The 15,524-nt window shown below is 41.1% G+C and overlaps 4 protein-coding genes across 4 annotated transcripts in view; 2 read left to right on the top strand and 2 right to left on the bottom strand.

The window, feature by feature from the left end:
* Positions 1-1,243: 1,243 nt before the first annotated feature.
* CBG22294 lies at positions 1,244-2,592 on the top strand (the record flags this gene model as incomplete). The annotated part of the gene is made up of 4 exons (XM_002638996.1): positions 1,244-1,360; positions 1,404-1,525; positions 1,570-2,026; positions 2,506-2,592. 4 exons carry the CDS (start codon positions 1,244-1,246, stop codon positions 2,590-2,592), a joined length of 783 nt encoding a protein of 260 aa, XP_002639042.1.
* Positions 2,593-2,875: 283 nt separating this feature from the next.
* Cbr-xnp-1 lies at positions 2,876-7,371 on the bottom strand (the record flags this gene model as incomplete). The annotated part of the gene is given in 10 exon segments (XM_002638995.1): positions 2,876-3,019; positions 3,075-3,876; positions 3,924-4,154; positions 4,205-4,786; positions 4,857-4,951; positions 5,014-5,189; positions 5,244-6,543; positions 6,637-7,163; positions 7,226-7,229; positions 7,234-7,371. Coding segments are annotated over 10 exon segments (3,999 nt in total), but the record flags the coding sequence as incomplete, so codon positions are not given.
* Positions 7,372-10,000: 2,629 nt separating this feature from the next.
* On the top strand, positions 10,001-12,522 carry Cbr-unc-57 (the record flags this gene model as incomplete). Its single annotated transcript, XM_045242449.1, has 6 exons — positions 10,001-10,336; positions 10,519-10,647; positions 10,698-10,850; positions 10,905-11,092; positions 12,091-12,139; positions 12,250-12,522. 6 exons carry the CDS (start codon positions 10,001-10,003, stop codon positions 12,520-12,522), a joined length of 1,128 nt encoding a protein of 375 aa, XP_045097538.1.
* Positions 12,523-13,107: 585 nt separating this feature from the next.
* Positions 13,108-15,524, bottom strand: part of CBG22291 — a gene marked incomplete at both ends in the record, with an annotated part of 3,041 nt that continues 624 nt past the window's right edge. The window contains 5 exons of the mRNA XM_002638993.1: positions 13,108-13,228; positions 13,443-13,525; positions 13,640-13,662; positions 14,269-14,380; positions 14,447-14,690. Coding sequence (XP_002639039.1) covers positions 13,108-13,228; positions 13,443-13,525; positions 13,640-13,662; positions 14,269-14,380; positions 14,447-14,690 — 583 coding nt within the window. The remainder of the gene's footprint in view (positions 13,229-13,442; positions 13,526-13,639; positions 13,663-14,268; positions 14,381-14,446; positions 14,691-15,524) is intronic.

Below are 15,524 nucleotides of genomic sequence, written 5' to 3'. Positions count from 1 at the left end.
AATTTCTTAAATTGTCCTAAACCAAAAGATTCAAAACTATCCCTGCCATTGAGTATTTATGTAACAATATATCACAGCCACCGTTGGTTTATGTCCCCTCCAAACGTGGTGTAGAGCCTATAATGGACTTTTGGAATCCCAAGAAAGATAAATATGGCATTTTTCAGTTGAATGTATCTGGAAAAATGATCGATATTCAGTGAGTTACGATCAGCAATGAACCTTAAAGATTTTATTATTACAGATTGTGTAATAACAAAAAAAACAATGGCATGTTTTGAGGATAGTGACAAAGAATCTGTAATCGAATCAATTCATAATTATTTACTTGATTTTTTCGGAAGATCAGTACAGTATTATTGGAGTATAAACTATTTTAAACACTATTTTATTCCAAACCTCCAAAACGTATGTCTTGAAATATGCCTCGATGAAGACTTCACGGACTGAAAAAAGCTTGAATACTTTTTATCCTCATCTTCTATTTTCAAATGTATTAAATTGGAAACTGCGGTGACAACGGAACCATTCCATCCAGAATCGAAATTCTATCAGGCAGATTCTATTCTAATCATTCAACTTCGAAACATTGTTCCTTCTCCTGCTATTTTACGCCATTTCGAAGATAGAACTCGACGAGTGCTACAAAATGATATTATTTGGAGAACTGTATCATGTCTATGAACGAAGTTACAGACAAACAACATATGCCTAGCCACTTTATGTCTTGTAACTTTGTTCATAAACAAGATACAGTTCTCCAAACAGTATCATTTTGTAGAACTCGCAGAGTTCTATCATTTGTAAATTTGTTGGTCTAAAAATATTGTTTCTGAAAGAAACTATGACAAGGCCCGGTCGCAAGCATGCTTAAACCTGCAAAAAAATGGCCCTCTCAAGTTTGAGCTCAATTATCTCAATTCCTATGCAAGATATCAAAAAGTGGTAAACTGACAAAATATTTTTGATATTATGATAAACATTTTATCACTTGACAACTTTTTGACATCTTTCACGAGAGTCGAGAACAATTAGCTCAAAGTTAATCCTCCTCATTTTTGTGTTATTAATTCTTGACCTCCTCTCCCTTTGCTATCTATTTTTTCACCACTTTCCCACGTCTTTCGGAAAAAAAAATGCTATCTATAAAAATTTGTTTTTGAACAGTCTCGAAATCCCGATCCATTTTCATAATCAAAACTGAGAAAACAAAGAAAATCTGCCCGCCCAAAAAACACACACAATGATCATGTTAATTGTTATCTCGATGCTTATCGTTATGTCCAGTCACTCAGTCGTCGTTTTTTGTGCGAAACCGAAAAAGGATAAGAAGGAGAACATGTTGGCGATCACGCCACAGGTATTGACTACCCAGCTTTTCTAGGTAAAATGGGCTCTTTTAGGGAAACACACCACATCCGCATGGTCCCCATAAGTCGGTGATTGTTGAGCGAGAAGATCGAGATTCGACGAGAACCAAGGCTGGGAATCGGAATATGAAAAGTAGCAAGGAGCCAGATTCCACGTAGGGGAGACAAAATAATTATCAATAGAGCACAATGATTTCAGAGACGACGCCTTCAAAGATTTGGCCGCCCGTCTTGCGAAAAAGGAGAAGCCAGACAAGACGAACGATTCGCTTCTTGGGGACGATGAGAATCCGTTGGCACAGCTTCAGATGCCTGAACGACCGGTGGTGGAGCCGAACCAAGACGGAGCGAAACTGGAGAATATTGTGGAGATGGAGAAGAAGCCGAAGCCACTGAACAAGGCGCCGACACCACAGGTCAATCCGATCACCGCCAAAGATGTTTCAGTCGCGATACCGCTTGCGAGCTCGGCGCCGAAATCGAAAAAATCACAAAAGACGAAATTAAAGTTAGAGGCTAGTCCTCCGGTGCATACGGATAAGACACAATCGGACCCGAGGAAAGACGTGGATCCGACACAAATTGGCACTTTGGAGGAGAATCCGGAGACGGTCACGAAGGACAAAGAAGCCGTTAAGAAAGAAGATAGCTCAATGGTGAATTTTTTTTTATTCGACGTAAGATCGAATTTCTCTTACTATTTATTGTCGAATTAAAAAAAAAACACCTGAGAATTTGAAAACTTTTGCTTTTTTTGATCTACGAAAAAGTGCGGCAAAAACGTAATATTTCAGAATTTCGGCTCGTTTGAACTACTTTCGCGTTTAAGTTTAGTTTTTTTGCTGAAAAATAGATTCTAGAGATGCTAACGATTATTTTTAGACCAAGAAATCAGAATTTTCGTTCAGAAAATCCCACTAAATTCACATAAATAAATTTGTTATCTACAGTATCCGTTTTCGCTCCGCCCCCTCGTAAATCGACACGAGCGCCGTCTCCGAGATTTTCAGGTGTCACTTTTTTTTATCCGACAATAAATTATATTTAAAAATCAACATAGTCCGCAAGTTACTGTAACGGTGTTTGCAGATTTTGCATCAAACTTTACGACATTTCTCTGAAAATTATTTTTCAGAAGAACAAAAATCCATCGACGTCGTTGAAGAAAACGAAAAAGGATGCAACATTTTTTCAGAAAACAACGAAGGGTGGTGACAAATAAACATTTAATTCGGTGTTCGAGAATTTTTTCATAAATATAATTCTAGGTTCTTTTTTTCCAGTGGTGATTCCTGGTTTCAGACAAAAACGTGGTTATGAATAGGGGTTATAACTTGGGAGGGGGGAGTTATCGAATAAATAGTACATTGATTATTGTGGATTCTGGATGGGGAGAGGGGATGCGGAAGAACATAAGATCGATATAATTCCGGGAGATAAGACACTTTCAGAAAGAAAAAAAAATAAAATTCAATGGCGAATTGGGGAGATCAAGCGACGTCCGTGAAGAGATAAGGATAGGCTCGTTGAATACGAGCAAGAGGCTCAGCACACTGGGGAATAGGACGCACCATTTTGATAACAGTTCTGAAGGATTCCAGAGACTTTCGGAGCAAATCTGCTTGAGTCTCACCGCGACGGTCGGCATCCTGGAATTTTAGGTTTTTAGAACTATTCATAACTAACATAAAAAAGAAAACTTACATGTGCCAAACGAATGAAGTGTGTGTTGAATTCGCTCATCCCACCACGCATTTGCTGTGGTATGTACGGCAGAATTTGCTCGAGAAGCGTTCGAAGAAGCACAATTTTCAGCGCGGTACTACTATCCTTGGTTCGCATCTTGTTCAATTCCTTGAACAGAACATCGTGCTGTAGATTCTCGACATGCATTATCTCTGTTTGTTGTCGTTGGAGCATAGCTTGCATGTGTGGCCCGACGATCATTCCATTCAGACCGATTCCACGCAGCGCCGATGGATCGTATGGAAGACGTTGCGGGACGCCAGCCTTGTCCTTCTCATAGTCAGTCCAGGCGTCCTTCATCTCTTGCTCGGTGAGCTTCTCGTCTTCCACGTTGGCAAACAGTGTGTCATGCTCAATGTAGTCGACGACTGCGAATTGATTCTGATGAATCACATCAGCCAGCAAACGATCCTTCGGCGGAGCACACGCTATCTCAACATCCGGATCATAAGCGGCAGGTGTGAATTGATAGAGTTCAGTCAAATCGTGACCGAGATAATGCCGTTGAATCTGTGCTTCATCCACCACACGCATCGACGTGGATTCTTTGGTGACCTGTCGTTTGTAAATACGTTCTTCCATCGTTCCCTGAGCAATGAATCGGTAGATATAGACGGGTTTCGTTTGGCCGAAACGATAGACACGGAACAGAGATTGAGTGTCGTGAGATGGATTCCAGCAAGCGTCGAAGATGACGACACGATTTGCGGCAACCATGTTGGTACCAAGCGATCCGGCGCGAGTAGAAATGAGCATCAAACTAAAATTTGTACTTTAAGGATTATAACTATTCTAGGACACACTCACCGAGCTCTCAAGTTCTCTGGATCATTGAATTGTGTCTGTACGGCATCTCGTTTCACAGACTGCACGGATCCATCAATAGTCATATAGTCTTCTCCTTCTAGCCATGACCATGTCTCTCCTTCGGCGTTCAAAGCTTCGTGATCATCAGAAAACCATTGACCAGTGCCTGCCATGTACTCAAGCATTCTTCGAATCAATGCCAATGACTCAAGGGATTGCGAGAAAACGAGTCTAAAAAAAGAAGGAATTTCAATAGATACTAAAACCACTAAACAACTCACAACTTGTCTCCAATCTCCTCGCACTTCTTGATAATCGCCATGAGAAGAACAAGTTTGTTGCTCAACGAGAAGTCATCTTTATCCTCTTCACTGCACAATCCCAACTTGGAAAACCATCCAGTGTATTCTGGAGGTGTATCACACTCACGCTCATCGACATCCTCTCCCGCCAGACGACGTGACGCACGGATTCCTTGTTGAAGAATATTCATAGCAGCGTCATCCTCCTCTTCGTCAGCTCCACCAGCTCGTCTCGATTTGCGTGCAGGCGGAGAGCTCTTTCTATTCTTCTTATTCTTGTTCTTCTTCTTCTTCCCCGAATCCTCATCATCGTCAGACGCCAAAAATGATTCTTCTGATTCTGATGAGAGGCTCACTACAGATTCCTCGGGTTCAGATTCGTCGTCATCAATGAAGGCCTCCTCTTCCTCCTGCTCCTCTTTCATCACTCGTTCTCTTTCCATTCGTTGCTCATGAATGATAAGCTGATGAGGATGGGTCCAGATCCGAGAGAACATGTGATAATCCGGTAGAAGACGTTTCGAGAGTCCAGTATCGCCAACGACATCGCTCAGGAAGGCTCTGAAAGGTTTTAGAAGTTCTTATTTCGATTTTTGAATAGGAATCCTGATTCATCAGCTTCCAAACTCACTTATAAAGTTCACATTGTCTCTCGGTAAGACGCACGTTGATCACATATTCTTGCTTCGGCGGAATGGCTTCTGTCAAGACTCGATAGTCTTTTCTCTTTAATTCAGATTTTTTAGAAATTCAGAATTATATTCTAAGAAGATTCTTCTTCAACTTACATCCACACACTTCTTCAAGTGATCATACAACACGTGGCAACGACGCTTCATGAATGACACTTCGAGAGCCGACGCATCCTTGGTACGTCCTCGATTGATAATATTCACAAATCGATTGGCGAACTCGGTTTTCGTTCCCAGCAATCCTGGCTTCACAAAGTTCACCATGCAGTGATCTGCAAATGTTTTTTAAATTATTTCTGGCTCTAAACCAAAAGAAAAAATCTTACACTCCATGAGATTATTCTGCAGTGGGGTTCCTGTCAAACAGATTCGTCGTCTCGTCCGAATCTTCACCATACACTTTGACAACGCCGAATCATCGTTCTTCAGTTTGTGAGCCTCGTCACAAACGATCATATCCGGTCCTGGATCCTGAAGATACTTTCGGAAGTCCTCTTTGGCCTTGGACATTTTTCTGCTCAACTTGGTTTTCTTCTTTTTCGGATCATCCTCCACTGTCAGAATACGGAACATATCGTATCCGATGATCATCACACTTGGATCTGTAGACCTATGCCATGCCTGAAGCACACGTCTTCTCTCCTCGACAGTCTTGTATGAATCCAACTCGTTGACTTCAATGGTGTCTAGTTCTTCGTCATTGTCATACAACCACTTTTGGAACTCTTTAAACCAATTGATAATAACGTTTTTGGGCACAACAACCAACACCCGTCGACACTTTTCTCCTATCTTCGGATGCATCATAACAGTGTGAAGGAATGTGATAACTTGAAGAGTTTTACCGAGACCCATGCAATGTGCCAGAATACCCCCGGATCCTTCTGTATTCAGACGCTCTATCGATTCGAATGCACAATCGTACATAAACTGAACTCCGTGCGCTTGATGAGGCTTCAAAATGCTAACCAGCGATTGGTGAACCTCTACTGGAGTCTTTGGATCCTCACTTGCCGCATCTGGATCCAAAACCACCGACTTGAGCTTTCTCTGAGAAGATGTTCCAGTGAGAACTTCTGTGAGATCTTCTCCCTCTTCCAGCACTATTCCATTGAACTCTTTTTGCTTCTTCTCTAGACGCTTTCTGCGTTCTTTCTCTGCATTCTCTGCGTCGATGGTCTCTTTGGCAAGATCCGAGCTGTCCATGATGATACCCTTCTTCTTTTTCTCTGGCTTCTCCTTTTTCGATCCACGTTTCTTGCGAGTGACATTGATCGACGCATCGGAAAATTCTCCGTCTTCTGAGTCGGAAACGGTCTTCTTCTTATTATTCTTTTTGACTTTCCTATCGTCATCCGAACTTTCATCTTCAGATTCCACTTTCTTCTTCATTGGCTTCTCCTCATCCGACTCCGAGATCACTACGGCTCCTCTCTTCCGAGGCTTTGGCATCACTTCGAGATCAGACTCTCCCGACTCATCCACAATCGCAGATTGATTCTTCTTTAATTTTGGCATTGTCACTTCGTCCGATTCAGAATCGGACTTCTTCACTGGCTCATTTTCAGACTCCTCCCCTTCTTCTTCCTCTGAAGATGGTTCCTTCTGCTTTTTCTTCTGTACCTTCTCCTTCTTCTCCACCTTCTCCTCTTCCTCATCTTCTTCCGAGGACGTCTTCTGATGCTTCCTCTTCTGCGGCTTCTTCTTCTTCTTTTCTACCTTTTCCTCATCTTCCTCCTCTTCCGAAGATGATTCTTTCTGCCTTCTCTTCTGTGCCTTCTTCTTCTTCTTTTCCACCTTCTCCTCTTCTTCTTCCTCATCAGAAGATTCCTTTTGATGTTTCTTCTTCTGAGACTTCTTCTTCCTTTCCAACTTCTCCTCCTCTTCATCTGACTCCGACTCCTTGGCAACGCGCTTCTTCTTCTGACTCATCGACTTCTTCTGCTTCTTCGGTGCTTCATCTGACTCCTCCTCCTCCGATGATTCTGCCTTTCTGTTTTTCTTCGATGGCGTCTTCTTCTTAGGTTTCTTCACTTCTTCCTCCTCATCAGAAGACTCTTCGGATTCAGAAGATTCCGCCTTCTTCTTCTTCTTATCTGTCTTCTTTTTTCTGGAACTTCTTCTCTCCTCCTCATCTTCCACCTCTTCAGAAGAGCTTGACTTTCTTCTCTTTCTGGCCTTCTCTTGTTTCTTTTTAGCAGATTTTTTCGGAGATTCTTCTTCCTCATCACTGTCATCCTCCTCTTCTGACGACACTCGACGTCTTCTGAAAACTCAAAAATACAAAAATTCTTTCTAGAAACCCTACTTTTTCGGTGGTGGTCGTTTTTTGGCAGGTGTCTTCTTTGGAGTTTTTCCTTCTTTTAACCGCTTTTCCTTCAGCTTCTGAGCTCGTCTCTCCTTGCGCTCCTTTTCAATTTGGGCGGCCAACTGGAGATCTTCATCATCGATGACTTCTTTGACGCTGAAAAAGGGTAATTCGGAGCATTTGGTGTCAAAAAAAACTTACTCAGAATCGTCCGAGTCGCTGACGACTTTCATTTTGTGACAATCTGAAATATTATAAAATCAAAAACAAATTCAAAGAAATCTCAAGCAGAAATAAGAATCATATTGATCGGACACTTTTCGGTTCAAAAATTGAGAGACCACCCACTAAAAAAGGTATAGTGAATGCGCGAACAACCGACACAGAGGGTCGATGAAACGAGAGATGTACGGCTCAGAAGAGACGCAGAGAAATCGGCGAGAGAGTATTGGAAAAGTGGAGGGTACCAGAGAAGCTAGACAAGAGATGATGACGTGGAAGTCATTTTTTCAAAACTTAAAAATTTCAAGTTTTTGGGTCACCAGGAGGTTGGATAACCCGGGGTGGGACCATACAATCTCGGCCGAATCTACAGTACACTTGAACATCAGTCTTCGAAATTTTGAGATTTTCTCCACTGTTTTCGAAGGAAAACGTTAATTCAGACCGAATTATTGAGTTTTTCAACATTTTTAACATAGAAAATCAGCAGAGAGCTCATGAAATCAGACATCGTCGAATCAAAACCAAAATTCAAATAATTTCAACTTCGCAAAGTTTTTGTCAAATGTTTGCGCGGGACATCGCGCACATCGTACGCACCCGACACCATCACGCCATATTGCGGACTCAGCTGCGGGCAGCGACTGGAACGACGCGAACGCTCGCCAGATGACGTCATGTTTTAGAGTTTCATGTTTTTTTTTGTTTTTTTTCTTCTGGCGGTTTTTATTATGAAAATGTATCGTGTTGAGGAAGATTCTGTCGTCTATTTCTGTCTGAAAATTCAGTTTCTTGTAAAATTTTTTTTCAAAAAAACCCAGAAATTGTGGTTTTTCCGGCTAATTTCCTTGCTAAATGTGCTTTTTCTAAGTCAAAAAATCCCGAAAATTCTTAATTTCCTCACTATGAAACCCATGATATTAGAATCCGCTTGCTAATTGTTGAATCTCATTCTGACCTTTGTCTTCTGACTCACTTTCTCCCCATCTAATTTACACTGTGTCATCTAGTCTTGTGTCTTTTTTCTGTTATCTAGTTCTTTTTTTCTGTTTCCATTCTGCTTATTTTTTCATCAGTATCAGTAGCACCTGACACGTATAGAGTTCCATTGCTTCAATGAGCAGGATTTTTGCTTTTTCCCGGTTCATTCAATAAAATTTTATTTTAATTTAATTTTTGAAATTTTCAAACTACAAAAGAAAGCCACCTGAATGATTTCCTTGATCCTGCTATCCCCCTTGAAGTACTTTTTCTGCAGATTTGCCTATTGCCACTTCTCTCCCTTCTTATCCATTTTATTCTTATCCTCATTGCCTCACACGAGAAGAAAGAGCCCCCAAACAAATACACCGATTTTCTCCCCCATTTCTTCTTTTTTTCCGTAGCAGAAACTGGAGGAAAAAGAAAAGGAATATAACCTCCTCGTACTCCCCCGCCTCCTTTGGTTTCTTGGAAGAAAGCCAAGGAGACGTCGTCGTTTCTTCCACGTCTTCTTCTTTTTTCTACAGATGTGGTTCTCTGCTCTCGCTCTCTCTCTCTCTCTCTCTCTCTCTCTCTCTCTCTCTCTCTCTCTCTCTCGCTCTTCTACCGAGTTGTCGTACTCTTTTTCGCGCAACGGAGGGCGCCCGTGGGGTCGGAGAAAGCGGAGAAAACGAGAGAGAAAATAACTGAATCAATACACACACATCTAGTCGTGGCAAAGAAGAAGTAGAAGAAGATGACGAGAGAAGGCACAGCGCATACAACGGCTTCTCTCAGAAAGAGGCTCCGCCCATTTTTCTTCTCCTTTTACTAAAGGTCCCTCCCCGCCGCGAGAAGGAGGAGAGCCGCTTTTCCGGAATACGAAAGTGTGGGGTCTACGGTTAACTACCTTCTTTGAGGGGGCTCTAATTGCCTCCTTTTTTCTAAGAAGAAGTTTCACTTTTGGCTATATTGCTTGGTTTTCGTTTGAAAATAGGTTTGGAGTTCTCATCCTTTGAAGATTTGAATTCAATGTCTTTGCGCTTTAATGAGGAGGTGACGTGGCGAAGTTCTAGGCCCGGGAAATTTGAATTTTCAAAAATAAAGCGCAACTGCATATCCCAGCAGTTTGAATGCTATGTTGTTTGAGCTTTGAAATCTTTGCTAATTGAATCCATTTGGATTCCTCAGGAAATTTAATCTGAACTTTCTGGCTCTTCTAGCGGTTTCTGACACATCTGGTAGCCGGTGCCACGACACCGCAACCGACCCCGCATCATCTGGAGAAAAAATGTGTGCAAATATTTGTTTTTTGTCCCCAAAAATGGTTTCTTTTTCCCATTTTCCCCGCTTCATCTCTTGCAGAATTTTTCAATTTTTCCCTGTTAAAAATTCTGAATTTAACCGTTTTTCCAAGGAAAAAAATCCCCGGGAAAAGTGGGCGGAGCCTAAGTTGCAAGCTTCATATCTGACTCCGCCCACTCCCCATAATTTTTTTCTAGCTATTTTTGCCTTTTTCTATTTCCTCCTCCATCTTCGAAAATATAATTTCCCACTGAAAAAGACAAACAATGTCGTTCCAGATTCGAAAAAATGTCGTTCTCCGGCTTGCGTAAGCAGTTCAACAAGGCCAATCAGTACCTGTCGGAGACGATGGGCGCCGCGGAGCCGACAAAACTCGACGACGTGTTCAACGATATGGAGAAGAACATTGACACCACGTACAATTTGATCACAGATCTTGTCGCGGGCACCAATGAGTATCTCCAGCCGAATCCAGCTACACGAGCCAAAATGGCGACTCAGGTGGCATTGTCAAAAGTGCGTGGCACAACGAAGACGTCGCCGTATCCACAGACGGAGGGAATGCTTGCAGAGGTCATGCAGAAGTACGGACAACAATTGGGAGACGGCAGCGATTTGGGAAAGGTTGGTGTGCAAACTTGGGAGCGAAGAGACAGGAGAGTGATGTCACTTTCACTAATCTCTGTTTCATAGAAAATATAATTATCTGAAAATTGAATTTTCAGCACTTTCGGAAACAATCGAAACTAGAGTAGTAGAATTTAAAAGAATGTTTCATTCCAAGATTACATAATCTACAATTACAGGCTCTCAACGATGCAGCTGAAGGCTATCGACAAATGGCGGACATCAAATATCAAATGGAGGACAATGTCAAACAAAACTTTCTGGATCCTCTGATGCATTTGCAGAATAACGAGCTGAAGGATGTGAATGTAAGTCTGCAGAAACCCCATTCCATAAAAAACCCTAAAACATTTTCCAGCACCATCGCACAAAACTGAAGGGACGCCGTCTGGATTACGACTGCAAGAAGCGTCAGCAACGACGAGACGACGAGATGATACAGGCCGAGGAGAAGCTGGAAGAGTCGAAGCGTTTGGCTGAAATGTCAATGTTCAACGTGCTCAGCAACGATGTAGGCCTAATTTTTCTCTAACATATAACATAATGAATTTCCTTTGTTTTAAAGGTCGAGCAAATCTCTCAACTCCGTGCTCTCATCGAGGCGCAACTGGATTTCCATAGACAGACTGCTCAGTGTCTGGAGAATCTTCAACAGCAGCTCGGTCATCGAATCAAGGATGCGGCGTCGAGACCACGAGAAGAGCATGTGCCACTGCCAGTGCTGGGAAATGAGAGCCGAACGCCGAGATCGAGGTTTGTACAAAAGCATGGATTGAGTTGTGAATCTTGCATGTTCGTTTTCTAGAATCTTGAATTTTTTCTCTTCGAATATATTCACGCATCCTCTATCTCTCTCTCCGCTTGAAAGCTCATCATAAAAGGAGAAGAGGCAGGAAGAGGAAGACAAAAAGAAAAGAAAACATCATTCAGCGGGTATTAAAAACAGAGCGGAGAGAGAGAGATGGATGAATGTGCATATATGTTGTCCTGCTCTTTTCGCCAAAAACGGACGGACCATATGATGGATTACCTCTAGAAGAAGAAGAAGATGAAGAAGAGCTCGTTTTGAAGAGAAAATAGGGAAAATATAGATAAAGTTTTGATGAGCACCCAATGACATATTTAATAGGGGCTCGTTGGCCTAGGATCCGACTCGGTCAACTTTGTGAATTATTGAAATTTCATTTTTCTAAGCCACTCCCACCTGGATAGCCTAGAATCCGACTCGGTCGACTTTTTGAATTTTCGCAATTTCAATTTCAATTTTCTAGGCGACGCCCACTTGGATAGCTTATTATCCGACTCGGTTAATTCTTTGAATTTAAGAATTTTCAACTTTCTAGGCCACGCCTCCCCCAATTTTTGAGTTTCCAGCATCCTTTTCATTTTGCTTAATTTCTCAAGGGATAGAAGGATATTGTGTCCTCAATAGAAGCTCGCTGGCCTAGGAGGATCCAACTCGGCCACCTTTTTAAATGTCTTGAAATATAAATTTCGATTTTCTATGCCACGCTCTCTTTTCTGACCTAGGATCCGACTCGGTCATCTTTTAGAATTTTCAGAATTTCAATTTGAATTTCCTAAGCCACCCCCACCTGGATAGCCTAGGACCCGACTCGGCCACTTCAAGAATTTAAAAGTTTTAACTTTTTAGGCCACGCCCTCCTCACCCCACTTTTGAGTTTTTTTAGCATCCTTTTTTGCTTTTTGCATGCATCGAGCCTCTTCCTATACATTGCCTTCAGTTTCAGATCGCCTGCTCCATCAGAGATGACCCACAATTCAGTGCAACCTGCAACGGTGAGATTTTTAATCCTTCTTTCTTGACGGGAAGATTCGAAACAGCATTTCCATCTCTAATGAGCATTCTATCTTTGAGAACGCCTTCATAACCAACTCCCCAGTTTCAGAACGGCGGTGGAATGCCATCACAAGCGCCACCAGCGTACCAGGGAGGACCACCACCAGGCGGACTTCCACCACCACTATCCCAACAGCAGAAGCCTCAATGTCGTGCTCTGTTCGATTTCGATGCTCAAAGTGAAGGAGAATTGGACTTCAAAGAGGGAACGATCATTGAGCTGGTATCCCAGATCGATGAGAATTGGTACGAGGGACGGTTTAATGGAAAAACTGGATTGTTCCCAGTCACTTATGTTCAAGTCTTGGTGCCATTGAAATAATTAATGTTTGTCCCTTTTGCCATTCTAATTGTGTCTTAAATTCTTCTTGCTTCCCTCCTGTTCGAATTGCCCATCAATCCTCTGTCAATGCCCCGCCCACTTTTTATTTGAAAAAAAATCTCACTTTTTTTTGTCTCCCTAGGAAAGTAACAAGTTAGAGAACGTCTCTATGAGACTCCCCCATGTATTTACCACCTATGAAGCTTTACTGTAAAGCCTTTTAAATCCCAAAAACTACTGTAACCCCGATGACTCCTCCCCTTTTCTCCTTGTGTCCTCCTCTCACAGCAATACCATCTCTTGTTACAGTATCCCGAGAGCATTTATTTTAGCTTTATATTTATTTTATTTTTTGTATGATTAGTAACTTATTTTGCACACCTTTCATGAATCTAGAACCTTTTAAAATTGAAACTTACAAAATGTTTCCAAAATCAATCGATTCCTTTAGCTGTAAAGCGGTATGAGCAAGAGAGCCATACCACTTTGTACAACCAAAGAAATCGAGAAATTTGGGTAAAAGAAAATAGAAGTAGTAGAATAGGAAAGTAGGAAAAATAAGGAAGGCGCTGATGTCTTGTGACACTATTGGCGATCGCTTTTATACCGTCTAAAAAAGATCAAAATCAGAGAAAGGGGAGAAATGGAGGCGGAGACTTCGAAGGAGGCAAGTTGCAAGATGGACAATGGGCACCCCCTGCTGGGTCTGAAAGATCCGATTTCGCTGATTAAGACCCCATGGTTGGGGAGAGGGCGATGAAATGAAATGGGAAGAATAATGAGAAGTGAAAACATCGAGAGAGAAAAAGGAAAACGGATCCGGTTGGAAGAGAAAAACGAGTGAAAGGAGATTTGGATTCTCTCTGGATTTCGAGATTTTTCGAGAGATTTTCGAGTTTTTAGATCATTTGAAAAGATACTCAAGAATATTCAGGTCGCCAATAGGACATAGGAGAATGCCGAGAATTTTGGGAAATCGGAAGATCGAACATCTTCTGGAAACCTGAAATCTACGATTTCAAGATTTTGAAAGAGTACGATAGTTTTCTGCGCTCCTCCGCACATTTCGCAAAACTTTCATTTATAAAATATTTGAATAATTGAGCCGAAACCTTACTGTCGAATTAAAAAAAGTGGGACCTGAAAATTTGAAAATCGTAGCTTTTTTTGATCTACGAAAAAGTGCGGCAAAAACGTAATATTTCAGACTTTCGCCTCGTTCGAGCTACTTTCGCAATTAAGTTCGGTTTTTCGATGAAAAACAGATGCTAGAGATGCTAGCTATCATTTTCATATCAAGAAATCTAAATTTTGTCCAGAAAATCCCACTGCATTCACAGAAATAAGTTTCGCTTACAATGTAGTGATTTTGAGGCAAGGCCTAGAAAATTGACTTTGAAGCCGCCCGCGAAATTTTCCAGGTCCCACTTTTTTTAATTCGACAATATGAAGTTTTCAGTAAAAACGCAGTTTTTATACGGTGTTTTCTTTCGGAACGTCGTGTATTTTAATGCGGTCAAATGCGATGACCGTAGTTCTACACGGTGCACGGTGAGTTTTTCACGACGGAATGCGAAACAGTGTGCGACGTTTTAAAGTACATAGGACAAAAAAAATCTGATCCATTTTTTTACTATATATTCTTTATAAAATTTACTAAAAATTTATGGAACAGAAAAAAAAAGTTATAGACTAGAATTCGAGAAAAAAATTCCAAAGTTGAATCAGCGGTAGTGAAAAACTCACCGTACGGTGAAATTAGCGTTGGTCTCCACGCGAATACTACAAATTCAACTGCTGGGGCCCGACAAAGAGTTGCCTGCATTCCATTGAGAAAACAGCGCGGGAAATTGATTTTCTGAAAATCATTCCGGAAAAAATTGAAAAACTAGGAGAATTTCGAGAATTTGAGCAAAAAATTCACTAAATATCGCCTAATTGCGCTCCACCGCACATTTTTTAAATCTGTTACACTTGACACGTAAATTGGTGCGATAGAGCGCTGGTGCTTTTCGATATTTTGAGCAAGAATCTTATGAATATTCTGCAAGTAATCACGGGTTTTCCGGAAAATTGGTCGTAATTTTTTCCCGCGCTTTTTTTGATGGAATGCAGGCACCGCTAACTGAGTGAGTAAAGCTTCCGCTTTGAGACCAACGCTAGTGTTACTGTAGAATTACGGTATTCGCATTTGAGCGCGTTTACAAGAAGTTCCGAAAAAAAAAACAAAAACAAACACCGTATACTTTTGAAGGTTTTGAGCCAAAACTTCATGAAAACTTCGGAAAAAGTTTCATAAAACAAATTTTTTCAGATTTTCCTTTTCCGCTGGATTTTCGATTTTCAAGCATCGATTCTTGTTTTGCTTGCTGACGAACATCAGTTCGATAAGAATCTAATATCTACATTCATTGAATGATAATAGTGTGTTATATTCCAGATTCAGTTTCTCTCCCTCTTGTTTTTCTCGAATGAATTGATCATAAAGCAATTTTATTTGAAGATAAAATCTCATAAGACAAAGTGTTTTTCGAGGAAACAGGCGATTTGGGAGAAAACGAGTTTCAATGACTTTTCGTAATTCTAAAAAATGTACTGGAATTTATACAAAATTGAAAACAGAAGTAATAAAAGTTAGCATCGGCTCAAATAATAGCTCAAAAGCTCAATTTGTAAAAAAACGGGGGCTAAAAATGAGAGTTTTAACAACTATCAAATACATTAAAAAACATGTTGAGCTCATGTGAATCTTTACAAGAATACAGAAAAGGATGTGCTGAACAAATTGGAGAAACGAGACAATGGAAAATGACAAGGGAATTAAAGGGGGACTCCGACCAAAAATTTTTATTGCATTAAAATGTGTTAAAAGTTATCTATTTTCCGAATATTATTGCGAAAAAATTCAAAGAAAATCCGAAATCCCCCAAAAACGGCGTTGAAAAGGAAGAAAATTCAAAAAAACGTGCCCCCGGGGGACGAGGATTTTCAATGAGAAACCT

The sequence above is a fragment of the Caenorhabditis briggsae genome (assembly GCF_000004555.2).
Source record: "Caenorhabditis briggsae complete genome, chrI, whole genome shotgun sequence".
NCBI lineage: Eukaryota > Metazoa > Nematoda > Chromadorea > Rhabditida > Rhabditidae > Caenorhabditis > Caenorhabditis briggsae.
Note: the sequence above shows the minus strand (reverse complement) of the source record. Positions and strands in the feature narration are given on the sequence as shown.